Source organism: Ranitomeya imitator, chromosome 1 (genome assembly GCF_032444005.1).
Source record: "Ranitomeya imitator isolate aRanImi1 chromosome 1, aRanImi1.pri, whole genome shotgun sequence".
Lineage (NCBI taxonomy): Eukaryota > Metazoa > Chordata > Amphibia > Anura > Dendrobatidae > Ranitomeya > Ranitomeya imitator.
This window is the reverse complement of record NC_091282.1, coordinates 984,881,277-984,905,693: the sequence shown is the minus strand read 5'-3', so window position 1 is coordinate 984,905,693 and position 24,417 is coordinate 984,881,277. Positions and strand designations below refer to the sequence as shown.

The 24,417-nt window shown below is 40.0% G+C and overlaps 1 protein-coding gene across 1 annotated transcript in view; it reads right to left on the bottom strand.

Moving 5' to 3' along the window:
• Nucleotides 1-24,417, bottom strand: part of FGF2 (fibroblast growth factor 2) — a 99,755-nt gene that overhangs the window by 17,296 nt on the left and 58,042 nt on the right. Inside the window, exon 2 of the mRNA XM_069743921.1 lies at nt 21,688-21,791. Within this exon, the coding sequence (XP_069600022.1) occupies nt 21,688-21,791 (104 nt within the window). The remainder of the gene's footprint in view (nt 1-21,687; nt 21,792-24,417) is intronic.

Below are 24,417 nucleotides of genomic sequence, written 5' to 3'. Positions count from 1 at the left end.
ACCTGATAAAAGGTTCTGTTTAAGGAGACACTTATAAGGCAAATTGGGCAATATTTTTTAATTTTGGCACATACTTCGACCAATGGTACACCGCTAGTACATATAGTTTAGTTTGTTACCCACAATCTTTGTAACGAGAAAACGCAATAGAAATAAATAATTACCACTGTAATCTTATTCCCGGAAAAGGGAAAGACTAATGATGAATGCTGCAGCGGAGCCTGTTCTATGTCTCATATAAAGTCAGTGACATTTAAGTATTTCCGGTGTCTATTAATGTTTAGTTCATCTTTTTAAGTTTGTTGTAAAATGCTATAAACAGTGTTCAAATGCCAGAAGAGCTGATATATTAATCAGTGATTCATGCATCTTTGTTACAGTAATATTAACCCTTTTCCTGCCAAGCCCGATATATCTCATATGTCCTTATGGGAGCTGAATAGCCATGGCCTTATGAGATGTGCCCTGGCTACTAATGGCCATATTTCAGCCGGGATTGCTGACCAACTTTGTCACTCCTGACTCCCACTTTAACCCATGATATGTTGGGTTGTGTAGCAACTACAGTAGTGATTATAGTCTTTTGAACTAAAAATCTCCACTTCAAAATGAGCCTTAGATCACCACTGTAGCTGATCCAGGCTGATACACAGCCCTTTAAGATGCACCTTACCCTTTCAAGTAATGTGAAGCAGGAGAGAGAGTAGCTGGAGTTCAGCTGTCAGACCGCAGCAGGGTCGGGAGGAAGATAGTGTGATCTCTTGTCCCTGTGTAAGAACAGATGTGTATTTCACAAACATAAAAGAAATAATATAAAAGAAATGGAATTAGCCTTTTTTTCTTTTACGTCCTTTATTAAAAAAATAAATAAAAACATATCTGCATTGCCACGTCTGTAAACACCCAATTATAAAACGATCTTTGTTCTCCAAATAAGAAAATCCGTAATTATATAAGTACACTATTTATCACACCTAATAAACAAAAAACAAAGCGATAATTGAGATTTTATGATCATTTCATTTGAAAAACTTCATAACAAGTGCTCACAATGTGTAATGAACCTCAAAATGGTACCAATAAAGCTACAGTTCATCATACAAGAAATACGGTAAGTCCTCAGACAGCTAAGTCAATAAAAAATATATAGGAAAAGGGGTTAATATCAATTTTTTTGATTTTTTTTTTTTCTAACATCAAAAATATGAACATTGTCAATTGTCTTGGCTACCAGAGACATGAAATAAAGAAAAACCTAGGCATCGAAAAGTTTATGTATTGTAGCAAAGCCAGGTAGGACTAGGTTAAATCTGTAGGTGGCTAGCTTTGACCGATTAAAAAACAGAAAATGGTTCACCTTGTGTCATTCTGTTGGATGTTGAGCAGAGTGTAGTGTGTTAAAGCTGGTGAATGACCAGCCAAAATGTGAGCTGTAGTTGGGAGAGCGACAAGCCAGAAAATTTTGTTTTTTACATTTTATGGAAAAAAAGTGAATAAAAAAATTAGGCGTATTTGGTATTGTATTGTCCGGAATGACCCGACCTATAAAACTTTCAAACTAGCTAACCCCTTTAGTGAACACCTGAAGAAAAAAAAAAAAAAAAAAGGCAAAAAATGATGCTTTATCATCATACCACCAAACAAAAAGTGCGATAAAACACAACCAAAAAGATGAATGTAAATAAAAATGGTAAATGCTGAAGACATCATCTTGTCCCGCAAAAAAAACAAGCTGCCATACAGCTCCATCAGTGAAAAAATAAAAAAGGAACGACAAAAAATAATTCCTGAATTGCTAGTTTTCGTTCATTCTGCCTCCCAAAATTCGGAATAGAAGCAATCAAAAAATGTCATGTGTCTGAAACTGGTACCAAAAAACAATCAACTCATCCCGCAAAAATACAAGCCCTCACAAGACTATCGGCTGAAATATGGAAAATGATAGCTCTTTTTTTAGTGTCTGATAGCAGCCAAACAGAAAAACCCGATATTAATCTGGTATCGCTGTAATCTCATTAACCCGAAGAATAAATCACTAATACCGCACAAGGAACGGCATAAAAAAATAAATAATACCAATTCTTCACCTGCTGTTTATTTGTCTATTCTGCCTCCCAAAGATCGCAGCAAGGCTCTACTTACATTTGTCCTGCGCTCTGACCCGAGCGCCTGCATCGGAGTTTACATGTAAATCTCTGAAATACGTGATTCAAACGGAACTCCTGGTGGAAGATTCCCTATAATAAAACAGGTAGAGACACTGTGGATGTAGTCTGGCATGTGATCCAGCAGTGTCAGTGATTCTAGGCATGCATAAAAACGCAGTCTGCCACAGTTTCGCGGACTTCTGAAAAAAAGGACATAGCTGAACAGAGGCAACTCTTCTGCTTCATTATAGTGAATGGATCATTCAGGGGTTTCATCTGAACCAAGTCACTCAGGTCAGCCACCAATTCAATGGAAATTTAGGGGGCTTCCATGTTATTTTGGAAAATCGTAACCTGGCTTCCACGTTACGCTTTTCCAGAGCCAACATTATGTTGACTCTGGAAAAACTAAATGGCTCCTTGCTCCCCCTCCCCCCTCAAAAAAAGAATTCAGGAAATTTTGCGCTCCCAAATGCCCTCACTTCTGAGCCCCACATTATGCCTAAACCACATACAGTATGTATGGCATTTCTGTAGCTATAATATACTGTAGAAACAACAAAAAACTGGCTAGCACATCCAAACCAGAGTGAATAGGTGCTTACCAGGAGCAGCTACCTTCATATACAATATACAAAAAAGTTGCACTCTATAGTGCTAAAGCATGTCAATGTGAAATATATTAGCCTAAGAGAGGTGTTCACACTGGTTAGGGACCCATCAGTTACTTGAGACCACCTTGACATTGGTTGATGGTCTGACATTATTTGTCCAAATTTTGTACAAAGCGTCTCATTCATTTTTTCCCAATATTCAAAAGCTGTATTGCGATTCATATTTCATATATTTCACATTGACATGCTTTAGCACAATAGAGTGCAACCTTTTTTGTATGTTTCTATGCGATGAGAGCGGGTGCATGTCTCAAGAAGCATTAGTTGGGCACAACTTACTGGTCACTACAACATACTGTTGCATATGTGACAGTTTGCAATATTTACTCAGCAACATCCACTGTTGCTTGTTTCTGGAAAGCGTCCATGAAGTCAAAATCGTAGATAAATTCCCTAAGGGCTATAATTTCTAAAATGGGGTCACTTGAGGGGGGATTATGATCTTATAGCACTTAGGGGCTCTGTATATAGAGTACAAAAACTATTCAAGGAAAATCTGCCCTCCAGGAGGCAAAAAGCATTCTGTCCCTCCCGAGTCTCACCGTGTTGCTCAGCAGTACTTTACTGCCATATATAGGGTATTTCTACATTCATCAGAAATTGTTGGACACATTTTGGTGCCATTTTTACCCATTTTCCAGTGTGAAAATGTAAAATCTGGGGCTAAAACTAAATTTTGGTGGTAAAAATGTAATTATTTTTTGCCCAATGGTATACAAGTCTGTGACCCACCTGTGGTGTCAATATGTTCAGTGCACCCCTAGATGAATTCCTTGCTAGGTGTAAAATGGGGTCTCTTTGACTGGTTGTGCTGTTCAGGCACCACAGGGGTTCTGCCAATGTAACATGGCACCCTCAAACCAGTCCAGAAAATCTGAACTCCAATATGGAGCTCCTTCCCTTCTGAGCTTTGCTCTGTGCCTCAAAAGTAGTTTTTAACCACATGTGGGGTATCCGTGTACTCAGGAGAAATTGCTCTGCAGATTTTGGGGTCCATTTTCTTTTGCTACTCTTGTTAAAGTAAAACATTGGGGCTAAAATAACATTTTTGTGGGAAAAATTAGATTTTTTTATTTTTACAGCTTAACTTAATAAAATTCTGTGAAGCACCTTGGGGCTCAAGGTGCTCACCAAACATCTAGATACATTCCTTGAGTGGTCTAGTTTCCAAAATGGGGTCACTTGGGGGGGGTTTACACTGTTTAGATACCTCAGGGGCTCTGCATACGAGACATGACACCCGCAGGCCATTCCATCAAAATTTGCATTCCAAAACATCACTCCTTCTGTTTTGAGCCCCACCCTGCACCCAAACAGTAGCTTTCCCCCACATATGAGGTATCTGTGTACTCAAGAGAAATTGCACAACAAATATTGGGGTCCATTTTCTCCTCTTACCTTGTAAAAATAAAAAAATATTGAACTAAAAGAACATTTTTGTGTGAAATATGGAATGGGTCTATGTTATAAACTTCTGTGAAAAATCTGGGGTTTTAAGGTGCTCACCACACATGTAGATAAGCTCCCTGAGGGATCTAGTTTCCAAAATTGTGTCTTTGTGAGGGTTTCCACTGGTACATGGAATGAAGTAGATTTGTCATGTGAGATTTTGCTGACCATCTTTGGTCATGTTTATAGACATGGAGAAATAATATGAGAGACTTGAACAATGCTTCATATTTTTTGTTGCCGAAAAAGTATTTTAAAGATATGGTACATAGAAAGGGCATCAATGTTCCTGTATGGGCTCATACTGTTTTCCTAGCTTGTAACTATGCTTGTTTTTGCAGTACTACATAGTAAAAATTCAAGTGAATGGTCATCGAATTTTAGGGTATGTTCTCACAACGTCTTTTTCAGGTGGATTCCGTCTGTAATCTGTCTAAAAAGCGCTGCAAGCCCACTGCAAAAATTGAACATAATGCACAGTAATGTAAAAGCGACACTGCTGTGCACATTTTCAGTCTTTTATTTCTTCATTTTACTGCTTCAGGGATTGAATAACCGTAAAGCAGTGAAAAGAAGTAGCGTGTTCATTGTTTGGGTAACTTTTGCTGGGAAGCTGCTCGCTAATTATAGTTTAAATTATAGAGCAAAGCCACCACAAACATGTCAGTAAAACTACCAGTATAGGGAAAGAGACTGCCGGCAGTGCTGCCAGCATCTTAAAGGGAACCTGTCATCCCCCACAGGCGTTTGTAACTAAAAGAGCCACTTTGTGCAGCACTAATGCTGCATTCTGTCAAGGTGGCTCTTTTAGTTATGCTCCCTGCACACGCTGGAATAAACGCTTATAAAATGTGCCCCCTCATACCGTGAAATTGTCCCAAGGTCGGGTCTTTCCCTCCTAATCAGACGCAGCGCAGCCATCAATCCGGGCCTGTGTGCGCCAGGCGCCGCCTCCTCTTGCTTCATTAGCGTCCCTGGCGCCAATCAAGTTAATTTTCTCCCGACAGTGTTCGGCTAAGTGCGGATGTCGGGCAGGTTAGTATTGCTATTAACCTGCAGATTAACCCTATGTATGTAGGTTAATAGCGTTTTTCTGGTGACTGGTTACCTTTAAAGCACATACCCTAATAAATGCACAATTCAAATTCATCTGAGATTGATCTGCTGACAAACAACTTTTCTTAGAGAAGAGTTTATAATAAAATAATAATAATAATAGAGCTTGAACAAGCAGCCTTCCTCTATGACATCCATAAACACTAGTGGCCATATGGACCTGTGTTGTCTTTATAAAACAACTTTAAAGTGTCACCAATTTGTTTTCCCATGTAAGGAGTGAACAAACATGCAGGAATGGTTATGTTTTATTCCACATGCAACTGATTTGCTGTTTTGTCAACTCTCTAGAACACAGTGAATTGTGATACTAGAATTAATCACATTAATGTAACAATAAAATGAGATCTACTCTGAGAAAAAGCAAACTTGGTGGTATCAAAGAGAATTCTTGACACAAAAGAAAGTACGATAGAAATTTCTCTAGGATATTTATTCTAAAAGAAATGACATTATTCAGCAAGTAAACAACACTGGCAGTAACATCAACTGTGCACGCAAGAGCTACCCGAGATGCTTGAACCCACTCTTGTCCAATGCTGTAAAGGCAATGCTGTGGTTAATTCATAGTCACTAATTCTGCTACATGATATCTATCTAAAACCATGAGCCTTAGGTCATGTTCACACGTTGCAGATTTTACCGCGGATCCACAGCGTTTTTGATGCTGCGGATCTGCAGCAGTTTCCCATGCGGTTTACAGTACCATGTAAACCTATGGAGAACCCAATCTGCTGTGGACATGCTGTGGAAAAAAACGCGCGGAAACACAGCATTGTTTTTTCCACAACATGTCAATTCTTTGTGCGGATATGCAGCGTTTCTGCACCCATAGATTTGCATTGAGTCGGGAACATCCGCAGCAAATCCGCAGATTTAAAAAAAGATCTGCGGTTTAGCTGCGTGTGAAACGAGGAGGGAAGTGTGTGGGCGGTGACTGTGTGTGTGTATGTGTGTGCGGGCGGGGTCGGCGGGCTGTCAGTTGGTCTGCAGGGTGTCAGGGAGCTGTCGGGGGTCTGAGCGGGGCTGTTAGGAATCTGTGCTGGGCTGTCTGGGGGTCTGTGGGGCTGTGCGGGGGGTCTGTGTGTGTGTGTGCGTGCGGGCGTGCAGGCATCATCCGATGGGACTACAAGTCCCATTGGGCACTGCCTGCTACAGTGACAGTGATTGACACATTAGCCAATGATGGGACAGTAGTAGTCCCATCATCCGGCTAATGTGTTGAATGTAAAAAAAAACCACATACAACATATAAAAAGAACCTACAACATACAGTACATACAACATATGACATAACATAGTAACATAGTAACATAGTTAGTAAGGCCGAAAAAAGACATTTGTCCATCCAGTTCAGCCTATATTCCATCATAATAAATACTGTATGACATACAGTACATACAACAGTACATATGACATACAACAGTACATACAACAGTGCATACAACACGCAATAGTACATATAACACAACATTACATACAACAGTACATACAACATATGACAAAGTACAAGCAACATACAACAGAACATACAACATAGCACATACAACAGTACATACAACAGTACATACAACAGTGCATACAACATATGACATACAGTACATACAACAGAACATACAACATATGACATACAGTACATACAACGGTATATACAACATATGACATACAGTACATACAACAGTACTTACAACATACAACTGTATATACAACATATGACATACAGTACATACAACAGTACATACAACATACAGTACATACAACATATGACATACAGTACATACAACAGTACATATAACATACAACAGTGCATACAACATACAACAGTACATACAACATATGACATACAGTATATACAACATAAAACAGAACATACAACATACAGTACATACAACAGTACATACAACACATGACATACAGTACATACAACAGAACATACAACATATAGCACATACAACAGTACATGCAACATATGACATACAGTACATACAACATACAACAGTACATACAACATATAACATACAACAGTGTATACAACAGTACATACAACTGTATGTACAACATATGACATACAGTGCATACAGTACATACAACAGCACATACAACAGTATATACAACATATGACATACAGTACATACAACATAAAACAACATATAACATACAGTACATACAACATACAACAGTACATACAACACATGACATACAGTACATACAACATGACATACAGTACATACACAATTATATACAACATGCAACATATGATATACAGTACATACAACAGTACATATAACATATGACATACAGTACATACAACATACAGTACATACAACACATACATATAACATACAGTACATACAACATACAGGACATACAATATAGAGTAAATACCATCACCTTGATCCCCGAAGCCATTGCTCACCTGTAAAAAAAAATATTAAAATAATAAACAAACAATATACTCCCCGTGTCCGCAGATATCCAATTAATATGAGTGTCCCACGACGATCTCCTGAGGAGAGCAGCCACATCAGTTGATGCGACCGCTCTCCAGTGGCTCCAGCAATACAATAATGGAAGGTATCCTTCCGCAATGTATTCCTCTGCCACTGTGAGAAATAGTCCCTATTCTTACTTGTGGCACTGCTGTGTGGGAAAATTCCCACGCAGCTTTGCCATAAAGTGAGACTCTGAACTCCGGTTACCTTTTCAGTGATGCACTGCAGGAGCCATTGTCTCCTGTCAGTTCATCACTGGAGGCCCTATAGAGCAGTGACATCGGGTGATGTCTAGCTACGCTTCTGCACCAATCACAATAGTTGATGTCCCAGTTGACCCTTCTTCCCCTCATTACACAATTACCTTTGCACATGGTTATTAGATACTTGAATACAAAACATAGGGTCAGAATCTGTCCATTGTGGCTAATGTACATGTGATGTTTCCTGAATAGAAATTTAGCGTCTAAAAAGCCCCAATAACCAGTCTGAATATTGTAAAATGTATATATAATTAATAATAATTAATCTCTCTCCTCGCTACCCTCCTGCTTCCTCTCTTTGCAAATCTCTTCACTGGCTCCCAATTTCCCAGCGTATCCAGTTTAAACTACTAACACTGACCTACAAAGCCATCCATAACCTTTCTCCTCTGTATATTTCCAAACTAATCTCTCAATATCTTCCCTCACGTAATCTCCGGTCCTCCCAAGACCTCCTTCTCTCCTCAACGCTTATTCGCTCCTCACCCAATCGCCTCCAAGACTTCTCCCGAATATCCCCATCCTCTAGAATTCTGTGCCCCAACACATCCGGTTATCCACCACATTTGGATCCTTCAAAAGAAACCTGAAACCCACCTCTTCAAAGAAGCTTACAGCCTGTAATGACCACACGGCCACCCCAACACCATCGGAGCTCCTGCAACCCCCGACCTACTGTCTCCTTCCCCATAATCCTGTAGAATGTATGTCCACAAGGGCAGGGTCCTCTCCCCTCTGTACCAGTCTGTCATTGTTAGTTTTGTTTACTGTAAGTGATATTTGCATTTTGATGTAACCCCTTCTCATGTATAGCACCATGGAATTAATGGTGCCGTATAAATAAATAATAATAATAATAATAATAAATAATAATAATAATATAGCTTTTTCTTTCAAATACATAGTGTGATATATGAAAAAACCTTGCCAAAATAAAAAGAAATTAACACAAAAACCTGATTGAAATTAAAACAAAGGGTAATGTATTTTTTGTAGTATAAGATACACTTTTTTACATAAAAATTTTGGGGGAGAACATGGCTGCATCTTTAATCCAAATGTAGCTTACCGGATGCGGTCCCTGCTGTAGGAAGCTTCTGGCGACGGCAGCAGGAGTGGAATGATACTGAAGGCCCCAGGCTGGTAGAAGGGGTGTTCGGCAGTGCAGGGGCTCCACCGCCTTGGAAAATGGCCTCCAGGAGGCAGTCATTTTCCCGGAGTCCACCAAATTGAAAAGCAAGGAAAGTGCTGGGGCTCCGGGCTTTCATAAAATGTCGGTGGAGCCCCTGTGCCACCAAACACCACCTCCTACCAGCCTGGAGCCTGCCACCGCCTGCTTTATGCAGCAGCAACTCTGCCACTTGAAACTCTGCTCCACCACCAAAACCCCAAGATAAGCTACCAAAAAGGCAGATTATAAGACGCACCACCATTTTATTTATTTATTTTTTAAATTCCTATTTTCCTCCCCAAAATTTGTGGTGTATATCTTGTAGAGGTTGTACTCACTTGGGTGCGATGGGAGGAAAACAGGAGGCTTGTTCCTTTAAAAGTTCATTTGGGTTTATTGCTTCATAAACCCAGAAGCAAAAACAAAGTAAACAACCTTTAGATCAGGCAAAACAAAGTACAAATGTCCATAGCAGGGCTCTGCTGCGCCAGGCCTGTAGGCACACACGCTGGAGTAATGACCAGTACTCAGGATGGCGTCTGAAGACACACACACACACACACACACACACACGAGGCCTTCTCCCTCCCAACACACATGTGCCAAACAACAGCCTCCATTATATAGGCTGTAACCACACCCAGAGGTGATGTATGTGGGTAGCCAGACCCCCCATCTCTCATAGCTACCCACAGCCCGGACCCAGGCGCAACAAACAAACCTCTTAGTGCTTTCCTGCACTAAAGAAAATACTCTGAATTACACCACAGAGACAAGCCATCTCTGTGACACATACCTTCCATCGACAAATTTACTGACTGTAGTTTCAATGTACATCGAGTGAAATAAATATTGAACACTGCATCAATTTTCTAAGTAAATATATTTCTAAGGGTGCTAAGGACATTAAATTCTCACCAGATATCCGTAACAACCCATCCAATCCACATAGGCAAAGAAATTAAAATATGGATGTCCATAAATTAAGTTACTGTATGTGTAATAACGAGAAATGATGAAGGGAAAAAGTATTGAACACATGAAGAAAGAGAGGTGCAAAAGGCCATGGAAAGTCATAACACCAGCTGAAGAAACCTATCAGTAATTAGAAAGCAATCCTACCTCTTAGTGAAAATTAATATCAGCTGGTTCAACTGATGGTCTATAAAAAGGTGCAGTGATTAAGGACGTGTCTAAAATGTGTTTGCCTGACAATGTAATTTTTTAACGTGGTGGTTTTTGGTTGCATTTGTCACTTGTATATTTTTCTAATAAATAATTGAATTTTACTGGAATCTCCTGCTGCTGAAATTCTTTTATTCTCTGGATATTCATGGTGAACAGAGGTTATCTCAACGTGCTTTTTGCCTAGAAAAATGTGTCTCATTACCAAGGTTCTACACAAGAAACATCTCATGATTGGTAAAATCAGTCAGCTGTCTCAAGACCTTTGCAACCTTACTGTTGCAATACATACTGATGGCATTGACAGAAGAATTTCTAAACTACCGCTGGTTCCAGTGAGCACTGTTGGGCCATAATTTGATAGTAAAAAGAACATCCTTTCACCATAGATGGCCACAACCAGGTGCTACCCAGAGGATTTTTAAACAAGTGAATAGAATTATCAGAAAAGTTATCCAAGAGCCAAGGACCACCTGTGGTGATCTACAGAAAGTCCTGGAATCATTAGGTATAATTGTTTCAAAGAAACTATAAGTAATACACTCAACCTTCAAGGCTTTTATGCACTCTCACCACTCAATACTCCATTGCTGAACAAAAAAACATGTTCAAGGGCGTTTAAAGATTACTCAACAATATTTAAACAAGCCTGTGAAATACTGAAAGAATATAGTCTGGTTAGATGAGACCAAGATTGAATTGTTTGAATGTCATGATACACAACATGTTTGGAGGCCAAAAGGCACTGCATATCACCCCATTAACACCATACTAACAGTGAAGTTTGGAGGTGGGAACATTATGGTGTAGGGTTGATTTTCAGCATATGGCTCCGGCAAATGTAATGTCATTGAATAAAGAATGAATGAACAAATATACCAAGACATTAGTTATAAAAATCTTCTGCCATCTAAAAAGATGATGAAGAGGGTGGACATTTCAGCAAGCCAAACACACAGCCAAGGAAACTTTCAGTTGATTTTAGAGAAAGAAAATGAAGCTGCTAGAATTACATTACCTATCCTGAATCTCATATAAAATTTGTGGTAGGAAAGCTGAGAGTTCATTGAAGGAGCCCACAGAACCTTTAGGATGTGAAGAGCGTTAATGTGGAAGAATGGGCCAAAATCACACCTCAGCAATGCATGAGACTAGTTTCTTCATATAAGAGGGGTCTTGAAGTTGTCATCACCAACAAAGACCTTTGTACGAAGTAATAAATACATTTCAGTAAACAAGTTCAATACTTTTTCTCTGTGTCATTTCTCATTATTAAACATAACTTAATTTATGGACATCTATGGTTTGCTTTCTTTGCCTGTGTTGATTGGATATGTTGTTTCCTACATCTGGTGAGAATTTCATGTCAATAACACCTTTATAAATATATTTATTTAGAAAATTGGTGATGTGTTCAATACTTATTTCGCCTGCTTTATGTCCTCATTGGAGCCTGTGACTACCATTAGTGATATAAAAGTTCTATAATAATGTGTATATTGATAGCGCTTCATTTTTCCAGCACTAGGTCATCCTTCTTTAGTAACAACTTACATGGCAAGGGGATTGGAGAGCAACGTATAGCTAATGAGCACTTACTCATAGGAAAAAAAAAATTCTGTATCTTAAATTATAAATGGAAGAAGCACTGGCAGAAAAGCAATAAGGTGCATAACCCCTTAATGACCGCCAATACGTCTTTTAACTGACCTGAGAGAATGGCATCCCCATTCAGATGACAATCCAGCAGCTGTCAGCTGTCCACTATAGCTGACAACTTGCTGTATAAGCCACGATCAGTGTTTGCACCGTACAAATCTGTTTAACCCCTTAGATGCTGCTGTCAATAGTAACTACATCATATAAATGGTTAACAGAGTGTGAGGGCTTCCTCTTCATCCTAATCGGTACCCTCAGATCATGATTTTGTGGTCCTGATGTTTGCGATTGACAATTCATGACCAAATAGCGGCCTTAGAGTCTGATGGCTATAGTAATCTGTTCAGAAGTTAGAGGCATTTAGGTGGTAAAAATGCACATTTTCATTTCTGTCATGACACTTTGCATTAATTCCTGAAAAGCACCTGAAGGGTTAATAAACTACCTGACTGCAGTTTTCAATATTTCAGGGGGTGCTGTTTTTAAAATGGTATCACGTTTGGGGGTTTCCCAATATATGGGACCCCTAAAGTCACTTCAAACATGGATAAGTCGGTAAAAAAATAAATTTTGTAAATTTCCTTGAAAAAATGTAAAATTACTGCTACATTTTTAAACCTCCTAAAATGCTAACAAAGAAAAAGAACATTTTATACATGGTGCTGATGTAAAGCCGACATGTGGGAAATGTTATTTATTAATGGTTTGCTGTGGTATGACCATCTGGATTAAAGGGATAATCATTCAAAGTTTGAAAATTGCTAATTTTTTTTACATTTTTCTCAAATTTCTGATATTTTTTATAAATAAACACAAAGCATATCAACCTAAATTTACCATTATCATAAAGAATAATGTGTAATGAAAAAAAAACCATCTCAAAATCACTGGGATTTGTTTAAGCGTTGCAGAGTTATTACCAGATAAATTAACACTGGTCAGATGTAAAAAATTTGGCTCCGTCACTAAGGGGAGCAGTAATAGCTGTTACTGTCCATATATTAGACTCCAAGTCTCAAATGCACAGTTATCATGGGTCTAGGATTACTTTGGCAAACAGGATCTGTTATATGCAGAACATTAATGTAATTCACATGGAAAATAATGTGTGGACTGAATGCATCGCTGCACAGTGAGGGCCAGGAAAATCATTGACGTGTATTACTTTTTAGCACAGACAGTGGCCTTGAATATTCTTAGGGCTTCATTTTCTAAGTAAGCAAACGAAACAAAAAAAACACTGATGCTGCAGTGATTTCCTCTGGATTTTATGGTTTTCTGAATTCCTAGGATGTTCAGAAACTGTTTAGTGAATCAGACCCAAATTTAACCGTATGACCTAAAAGTGAAATGTGTATTTTCTAGGATAAAAGGAAAGAATGGTCACTCCATGACTTTACAATCAGTTCAAATCCTCCCACTTTCCTGCCACTCCTTCCACTTATATGGTGGTAACCCAGCCTTCAAAACTAGTGTCATAGAAGATGTCACTGCTACTGTGTCATGCGCCATGACTAAGGGTAGTTTTCCAAAGGACTGACCTTGTTCTTATGAAAATACCTAGCTGTGTCATCCTATTTTTGCAATCTTTATATGAATAAAGGTATGATAAAATTACTAATTTATCTATCTGCCTTATTTGTGTATATACAAGTGCTTCTCACAAAATTAGATTATCATCAAAAGGTTAATTTTTTTTCAGTTGACTGTAAGCCATAATCATCAACATTAACATAAATAAACACTTGAAATAGATCACTCTGTTTGTAATGACTTTATATAATATGAGTTTCAGTTTTTGTATTGAAGAACATAAATAAATTAACTTTTTGATGATATTCTAATTTTGTGAGAAGCACCTGTATATATTGTTGTTATTATTAGGGTCTTTCTCTGACCTGAGGACGAGAGTCAGAGAAGAGGCGGTCTGACTCACAACTGAACGGATGTAGAGGCAGTCTGACACACAAAATAGCCAGAGAGAAGGTGGTCTGACTCACAACAGAGTCAATGAGGAAGCGGTCTGACACACAAGAGAGCCAAAGAGGAGTCAGTCTGACTCACAACAGAGCCAAAGTAGAGGCGGTCTGACGCACAACAGAGCCAGAGTGGAGGCTGCAGGACACAAAATAAAGCAAGAGAGGAGGCATTCTGTCCCACATGAGAGCCAGAGATGTTGTGAATTCTGTGGCAGAGCTCCCTCCTGTGGTCACAAGTGGTACTTCAGCTGATTCTCTCTGTGAGCTTCTGTTGGTGGAGGAAAGTGGTATTGCGGCTTCTGAGTTTCCTACCTCAGGTGATGTGGTGAGGTCGTTAGGTACTGCTCTACTTAACTCCACCTAATGCTTTGATCCTGGCTTCCTGTCAATGTTCCAGTGTTGGACTTGTTTTTCCCTGGATCATTCCTGTGGCCTGCTGCTCTGCATAGCTAAGTTCTTCTTTGCTATTTGTTTGCTATTTTTTCTGTCCAGCTTGTTTAATTGTTTTGCTGGAAGCTCTGGGACGCAAAGGGTGTACCTCCGTGCCGTTAGTTCGGTACGGAGGGTCTTTTTGCCCCCTTTGCGTGGTATTCTTTAGGGTTTTGTGTAGACCGCAAAGTTATCTTTCCTATCCTCGCTCTGTTAAGAAAGTCGGGCCTCACTTTGCTGAATCTATTTCATCCCTACGTTTGTCTTTTCATCTTACTCACAGTCATTATATGTGGGGGGCTGCCTTTTCCTTTGGGGTATTTCTCTGAGGCAAGGTAGGCTTATTTTCTATCTTCAGGCTAGTTAGTTTCTCAGGCTGTGCCGAGTTGCATAGGCAGAGTTAGGCGCAATCCACGGCTGCCTCTAGTGTTGTTTGGAGAGGATTAGGGATTGCGGTCTGCAGAGTTCCCACGTCTCAGAGCTCGTTCTATGATTTTGAGTTATTGTCAGATCACTGTATGTGCTCTGACCGCTATGTCCATTTTGGTACTGAATTGCCTTTCATAACACAGAGAGTGGCAGTCTGACACCCTAGAGATCTGATTGTCTCACAACAGAGCCAGAGAGGGGATGTCTGAGTCACAAGAGAGTCAAAGAGGAGTTGGTCTGACTTACAACAGCCAGAGTGGAGGGGGTCACACACACACAAGAGAGCCAGAGAGGAGGCGGTCTGACACACATACAGCCAGAGAGGAATCAACCTGACTCACAACCGAGCCAGAAAGGGGGCGGTCTGACTCACAAGAGAGTCAGAGTGAAGGCGGTCTGACACATAACTGAGTAATAGAAGGCGGTCTGACACACAACAGAGTCAGAGATTGGGCGGTCTGACTCACAACTGAGCCCGAGAGAAGGCGGTCTGACTCACAACAGAACCAGAAAATAGGTGGTCTGACACACAGCAGAGTCAGAGGGGGGATATTTTGGCAGAAAACAGCTGGAGGCGTTGCCTGACTTGCAACAAATTCAGAGAAGGGGGCAATCTAATACAAAGCAGAGTCAGAGAAGGGGTTTTCTGGCACACAACAGAGCCAAAAAGGTGGCAGTCTGTGATTGAACAATATGTAAAGCATGCTATATAAAACTTTCTCTCTCTTAGAGAATCTGAGCTATGCATCTCACCTTGCATTGAACATAGTCTATAAAATTTGTTAAAATATGTTAGAATATCAATACTTCTGATTTAATGATAGATCAACAGTTTTGTAGAACCAGTCAACCCGTTTTTAAGTGACTTTTATTTTAGCTGCAGGAAATTATAATTATAATTTTTTAGCAGTAAAACTGTTTTTTTTTTTTTTTTTTTTTAAAGAAAGCAATGGCACACACAGCAGATCACAGCATTTATGTATTAGCAGTTACGGGAAGAGCTTGGAAATCCTTCAAGTATTTTCCCCTAAGTTTTACAGCCAATACATTTGGTTGATCCATCTCTGCTTACACAAGGCCAGAATACTTTTTATTATACAACCTAATTTTTACCATCACAATACACTTTCCTTGTAAGTAAAAGTATTCTTTGTTAATAAAAATGTAGTTACATCCAAGAAAAAAATTATTCCATAAACTTGCCAAAATTAGCATGATATAGAATGCCAAAAACTGCCCGGTCACGTCACGTGTCCACTGCCATGTAACATTTACCGTACTTAACAGAATTTGTTTTTAAATGCCTATGCTACTCTTTGGTGGTCGAAATTAGCCTTAGGGTGGTTTCACACTTGCGTTTTTGTCTGCAGCGTTTTTTGCACAAAAAAATGCATGCATTTTTTTCCCTATCTTTAACATTGAAAACGCATGCGTTTTTTTGTGTACGCGTTTGGTCGCGTTTTCAAACGCATGCGTTTTTTTACTGCATGCGTTCATTTTCAGAAATGCAACTTGTAGTATTTTGAGAGGCTTTTTTTGACACAAAAAAACGCATGCGTTTTCATGCGTTTTTTTGGGGGCCAAAAAATACATTGGAGTCAATGGAAACGCATGCGTTTTTTTGTGCATGCGTTTGTTTGCATTAAAAACGCATGCGTTTTTATACTAAAAAACCAGAAAACACACTGATATGCCACCCCCCACCATAAAGGTGATAAAGGGATCCTAACCCTAACCCTAAAGGGATCCTAACCCTACCCCTAACCCTAAAGGGATCCTAACCCTACCCCTAACCCTAAAGGGATCCTAACCCTACCCCTAACCCTAAAGGGATCCTAACCCTAACCCTAAAGGGACCCTAACCCTAAAGGGATCCTAACCCTACCCCTAACCCTACCCCTAACCCTAAAGGAATTAGGGGTAGGGTTAGGGTTAGGATCCCTTTAGGGTTAGGTTTAGGATCCCTTTAGGGTTAGGGGTAGGGTTAGGATCCCTTTAGGGGTAGGGTTAGGGGTAGGATCCCTTTAGGGTTAGTGTTAGGATCCCTTTAGGGGTAGGGTTAGGAGTAGGGTTAGGATCCCTTCCCCTACCCCTAACTTTAACCCTAGCTATTTGTTTATAGTGTTTTTTTTACTTTATTTAGATGATTGGCAGCTGTCACACATTTCTCAGCATGCGTTTAAAAAACGCAAACGCATGGAAAAACGCATGTAAACGCATCAAAATGTTGCGTTTTTTACACCACATGCAAAAACGCAGCATTTGCATGCGTTTACATGCGTTTTTTCACCATGCGTTTTTTTTTTCAAACGCATGCGTTTGAAAACGCAAGTGTGAAACCAGCCTTAGATCAGCAACAATTGGGTCAGGAAAAATGTGGACAGTGACACAATTTTAATAATTTATCTTCCATTCACCAGTACTATGGGTTGTATACAAAGCCATCAAGCTGAGATTGAAGTGTAGACTTTCAGCATTAATGAGGTTTTCCCAGGAACACAGTTAATTTTAAAGTTGATTTTAATAAATACATCTAGGAATAATAATAATTTCCACAGTTGGATGTGTTGGATGTGTCCCTGTGCTGAGATAATCTTTAAATGCGCCCCTGCTGTGTACTGTGGGCTGTGTCTGATCATGCAGGAGCATGGTCTGATCATACCACAGCTCCTGGGCAGGGAAGGAAGGAAAAGACTTAAGTACTGCAGTGCGCAGGCGCCAGGAAAGATCAGAGAGGCCCAGTGCACTGCAATACCTTGCTCTACCCTCAGCAGCAGCGCGATGCCGGGGAGCCTGTGTGGATGACGCAGGAGGACAGGGATCATAAGATGGGAGGCACCGGACCAAGACCACCGATGCCCATCGGACTCTCCATCCCGCAGGTGGGTGTAATATGTTATTTTTCTTCTCTTACAGGTCGGATGGGGGCAGATATACAGCATTATAAAATACTGTAGATAAGCCCTGAAAGGTGATGGCCGTAACTCGTACCGTCCAAACCAGGTGACAGGTTCTCTTTAATTTTCCTGATTTGCATTTTCTCTAGTTTTGCATTTCCTGGTGTATGTATGTAGCGCACTGCAGTACTTTGCTCTGCCCTCAACAAGGCAGACAAAGTATGCCTGTGCAGGAGCCACAACAGGAAGCAAAGAAGAGGATGTCATCGCATGAAGATGGAGGCGCCGGACCCGGATCGCGATGCCCATCGGACCGGACCACACCGAGAACGCCCCTGGGTGAGCATAATCTAACATGTTTTTCTTATCTTTCAGGTTTCATCGGGGGCTTATCTACAGCATTACAAAATGCTGTAGATAAGCTCCTGATGGTGGTGGCCTTAGCTTATAGGCGAAAAACGAGATGACAGATTCCCTTTAAGATCATAAGAATGAGGATCCTGCAACCCCTTTATATCCTCAGACATGCACCTGCATACCTCAGAAAAAGTGTTCTGTACTTCTCCTGCGCTGTATGTAAATTGCACTGTCCGGTCTGATGGAGGGTTCCAAATTGTGATCAGCGCCACGCCGGTCCCTTCAAACTCCGCCCCTTCTAAGTGATGTAAGTGGATGACGTCTCTCCATCATCCACATGGTGCCTAAAGTCTCAAGCCTGCGCAGTGGAAACGGAGAGCTGCGCAGGCGCGCCTCACTGTGCCCTATTGAGCAGACAGTGATTCCACTGCACAGGCAGGAGACTTCAGGCACTGCATGGATGTTGGTGAGACGTCATCCACATACAGTTAGGGCCAGAAATATTTGGACAGTGACACAATTTTCGCGAGTTGGGCTCTGCATGCCACCACATTGGATTTGAAATGAAACCTCTACAACAGAATTCAAGTGCAGATTGTAACGTTTAATTTGAAGGGTTGAACAAAAATATCTGATAGAAAATGTAGGAATTGTACACATTTCTTTACAAACACTCCACATTTTAGGAGGTCAAAAGTAATTGGACAAATAAACATAACCCAAACAAAATATTTTTATTTTCAATATTTTGTTGCAAATCCTTTGGAGGCAATCACTGCCTTAAGTCTGGAACCCATGGACATCACCAAACGCTGGGTTTCCTCCTTCTTAATGCTTTGCAAGGCCTTTACAGCCGCAGCCTTCAGGTCTTGCTTGTTTGTGGGTCTTTCCGTCTTAAGTCTGGATTTGAGCAAGTGAAATGCATGCTCAATTGGGTTTAGATCTGGAGATTGACTTGGCCATTGCAGAATGTTCCACTTTTTGGCACTCATGAACTCCTGGGTAGCTTTGGATGTATGCTTGGGGTCATTGTCCATCTGTACTATGAAGCGCCGTCCAATCAACTTTGCAGCATTTGGCTGAATCTAGGCTGAAAGTATATCCCGGTACACTTCAGAATTCATCCGGCTACTCTTGTCTGCTCTTATGTCATCAATAAACACAAGTGACCCAGTGCCATTGAAAGCCATGCATGCCCATGCCATCACGTTGCCTCCACCATGTTTTACAGAGGATGTGGTGTGCCTTGGATCATGTGCCATTCCCTTTCTTCTCCAAACTTTTTTCTTCCCATCATTCTGGTACAGGTTGATCTTTGTCTCATCTGTCCATAGAATACTTTTCCAGAACTGAGCTGGCTTCTTGAGGTGTTTTTCTGCAAATTTAACTCTGGCCTGTCTATTTTTGGTATTGATGAATGGTTTGCATCTAGATGTGAACCCTTTGTATTTACTGTCATGGAGTCTTCTCTTTACTGTTGACTTAGAGACAGATACACCTACTTCACTGAGAGTGTTCTGGACTTCAGTTGATATTGTGAACGGGTTCTTCTTCACCAAATTAAGTATGCGGCGATCATCCACCACTGTTGTCATCCGTGGACGCCCAGGCCTTGTTGAGTTCCCAAGCTCACCAGTCAATTCCTTTTTTCTCAGAATGTACCCAACTGTTGATTATGTTACTCCAAGCATGTCTGCTATCTCTCTGATGGATTTTTTCTTTTTTTTCAGCCTCAGGATGTTCTGCTTCACCTCAATTGAGAGTTCCTTTGACCGCATGTTGTCTGCTCACAGCAACAGCTTCCAAATGCAAAACCACACACCTGGAATCCACCCCTGACCTTTTAACTACTTCATTGATTACAGGTTAACGAGGGAGACGCCTTCAGAGTTAATTGCAGCCCTTAGAGTCCATTGTCCAATTACTTTTGGTCCCTTGAAAAAGAGGACGCTATGCATTACAGAGCTATGATTACTAAACCCTTTCTCCAATTTGGATGTGGAAACTATCATATTGCAGCTGGGAGTGTGCACTTTCAGCCCATATTATATATATAATTGTATTTCTGAACATGTTTTTGTAAACAGCTAAAATAACAAAACTTGTGTCACTGTCCAAATATTTCTGGCCCTAACTTTACATGCAGTTAGAAGACGTGGCATTTGAATGCATTGGGGCAGCGTTTGAAGTGACCGAGGTGGCATTGATCACAATTTGTAAACATCCATAGGACCTGACCGTGCACCTTACATACAGCGTGGAACAAGTATAATACACTTTGAGGTATGCAGGGAATGTCTGAGGATGAACTTAAAGGTGATGAGCATAGTTTATAAGTGATAAAACTGGTGACCGGTTTCCTTTAAAAGACTTCAGAGTCAGCCTGTGTCAGCAACAGATAAAACGACAGTGAGATCCACAAGTTGTGTTCCTCTGGTGTCTGTTCCTCCATCAGGAGATGCACATTAGGACTATGTCGGTGTGTGAAGTACTTTTGTTTGGACATTACCTGGTTCTCCCACATAGGCCCAGTGATTGACTCTATTGTTGAACATATTATCCATTATTGGTCAAATACACTGGATTTTGTTACAATCAGAAGAATTATTTTCAGTTTATTCTGATCACTTTCGAGAAAATGAACTATACCAAAAATAATACAACTGCTCAGTCACAATATCTTAACCTTTAGAAAAAAAATAAAATGTATGAGAAACCCTCCAAGAGCTGCTTCCCCTTACCGGTATATTAAGCATTCACACTTAGCGTCGTGAACGCTGTAAAACTGAAGTCTTTTCACCATGAAACAAGGTGACATTGTGCGGTGGGCACTGAACGTCAGCTTCTTGATTTAGCAGTGGGAAAATGTACCATGTCTTGTATTTGATCACTTTATTTGCTTTGTTGGCACCAGTGAATCAAGTCCTGTATGACCACTTCTGCTCTACATATAAAGATCGGGGATATGCTCCACAGCTCCATGGGTTACAAATGGTCAAAAACATGGACTGTAGGATAGAATAATATTACTTCACTACTACCAGATTATTATTAACTATAGATATGTTGAAATGGAGTGATAACTGCTTAAAAAGTGTATTCATACCCATCATTCCATCTACTGCTGAGTGGACTTGGATAGAAGCATATACTGAAGAGTGACCATTCTCGAAAAGACTTAAAATCAATATCTCCCATCCATTGATAAAACATCTGTTTGAAAACATATCTTTAGAAGCAATTAATGAAAGGGAACCTTTCACCTTTAATGACTGTCAATAAAATGTACGATCTATCAGAGTAACATGGTAGAGAATGGAAAGAGTCTATTTACGTAATTAATATGCCATTTACTATTCATTCTTAAAGTTTGCTGTTATCCATTGACCTATCAACATTTACTCTCGTCACATAACCACAACCATAAACTGAGGACTTACCAGCGCTATCAATCTGCCATCATCTTTCATTGCAAGGTATCGGTTTGCACTGACTCCCTTGATTGACACAACACCTCGCTCTTCTGCTTGAAGCTGTAATTTTACTGCAAACAGAATAAAGTTGTGTATAACATTTTTATATTTGTAATGATTTATATTGTGGGTTTTTCCCAGAAAATAAAGCAAGAAAAGAAGTTGCAGTTATTTGTGTTGCAAGAAGTCCTGACCCCTCCTGCCTCCTGCACAGACTATTTACATGTTTAGTTCAGTAAGTAAGGTAAGGGGGAAATTGATATAGTCAGCTCACCAGTCTTCCTTAAGTTTCCAAAGTCCATCCACGCACGGAGCTGCCCTGAACAAAGGCGTAGTCAAATTGAAAGCAGGGGGGAAAAAAAGGGGTTGCCTCCAGCGCAGAAATTTTTATAAATAAAACTTCACTTTTTTTTAGAACATTCTTAAAAACATGGTCTCAGGCTTGTACATCTTGTAGGGTCCCTGGTAATCTACCGACACGTTTTGACCTATCAGGCTTTACTCATGGTATGAAACCACGTTTTTAAGAATGTTCTTAATAAAAGTGAAGTTTTATTTATAACAATTTCTGTGCTGGAGACAACCCCTTTTTTTTTACATGTTTAGTCGAACCTTCCGAAAAGAACCTTCTTAGATAACACCAATCCTTATCAAGACTAGATTTATTTTCTATTTTATATTAAGTATACTGCGTGCATATATTTTGCAGTTTCTCACCAGTTCACAATGTCTTTGCTAACTAAATTCAATTTGTCATAGTTAATGTTATAAAACTGTACACGTAGATAAATGGGCCATACAAAAAAGATGGTCAAATGGAGAAAATAATGTCCTCCATTCATTTGAACGCTGCAGACAATCACTGACCTCAGCAATGGCTTTTGCACGTTTGCCACATAACCGTTGAGGCCAGCGATTAGTTGCATCGATGATGTGAATGATGGACTGCAGAACTGCTAAGTAGTAGCTTTTCTTTTCATTATTTTATGTTTGCTATTTTTTGCCAAAATGTCAAAAATTTTGGAAAACCCTTTTAAATTAAGTTTGTTTAAAGATGAAAACTATTGTAAAATGGAAACACCAAAAAAAAAGTAATTATGGAACTAAATGGCTATAAGGAGTGTTCCCCAATTGTGACAACTAGGTGACAATGACTTTTTTGAGCACCACATGATCACGATCCAGTGACAGGTATGTAAAGTCATGGTGGACAAAGTACCAGCTCACCCACGCCCTACGCGGTTGGAGTCACGAGATCCATAAAACTGACAAAGCCGAGCTAACAAAGAACGCCATGTGCGTTTGAAACGCGTTGCTGCTATGCTGTCCTTTCATTGATTTTTGTACATATTTTCTGCACCTTCTCTTATCAAATAATAAAATTTGGGAAAAAAATTTCTGGAAGCTGGATCAACCTCTCCTTTCGTCCACATTTTGTTACATAACCCAGCAACATTGCCTAATGGTCTAGCACTAATTCCCTGCAGTTCTAGGTCTAACTTAACCATGGAAACCATCTGCATGGAGTTTGCATGTTCTCCCAGTATTTTCTTAGGTTTCTTCTCTCCACAAAAGTACTAATAGGTAAGTTGTTTGTATTTGAGATAGGGAAGTTGAATTGTGAGCCCCACTGGTGACAGTGACTGGCGTGAGTTGTGACAAAATGAACAGCACTGCAGAAAATGTTAGATATAAAAATGGAAAATTTTAAAAAACATGGACCAAACTTTAAAAGGAGTTATCCGAATTTAGGTTATAAATCTGCAGTCACTTTATGTGACTGCAGGCTTATGAATCCTCTCATTGCATGTACTGCACACTGTGAGGATTCCACTGTCATGGTTATGTGACTGCAAGTATTCGATATGATTCTACCGGCCATATTCTGACTAGATGTGTCCAGACTTGCTCAATTATAGTGGCATTGAGTAAGGCTGCACATGTCTAGTCGGTTTGTGACCGCATGTATGCAAAATCACATACTTGTTGTCACGCACCTGGCCCCCCCCAGTGCCACCACCGAAGAATCCTAACAGTAGGGTTAGCGATGTGAGGATTTGCAAGTCTGCAGTTACATATAGTGACCGCAGACTTGTGGCCTATGGGAAGATAACCCTAAGGCCCCTTTAAAGTGTTTTAGTCATTGCACCAAGTATAGGCATTGTGAAATAGAAACAAATAAGTCAGTAAATATAAAGATTCTTTTATTTCTCCATTTTCCACAAACTATAAAATCCTTCTTTTTGAAGAACTATATTTTTTTTCTACATCTTATGAGTATCTCAGAGCAATGGAATAAGTAATAATGGTATAAGTGTAGTTCATTCACATAAAACCATGCTTCTTCATCACTCCCTCCAGCCTGGAAAAGGATGAGCTGCACAAGAGGATTTATAGAATTCAGGACTGGTTACACAAGCTTTCCAGGGGTTAAAGAGGCCCAGATGAGTAAGTCCCCCGGCTACAGCATGCTGTGGTAGTATTGTTTTTCATTTGGTTCCAAGACTTGTAATTGCGTGATGAGCTCCTGCCCCCACACCTCCAGCCAGCAGCCAGAGGAAACCACTAATAGTGTGTGTGTTCTACGTTACAGCGAAGAGCCTTATAAAGTGTTGTTCCGGTCATGAAACTTAAAGACATGATGGAAAAAGTGAACTATATAAAACTTTAGAAAATGCGTTGAATCATCTGACCTCA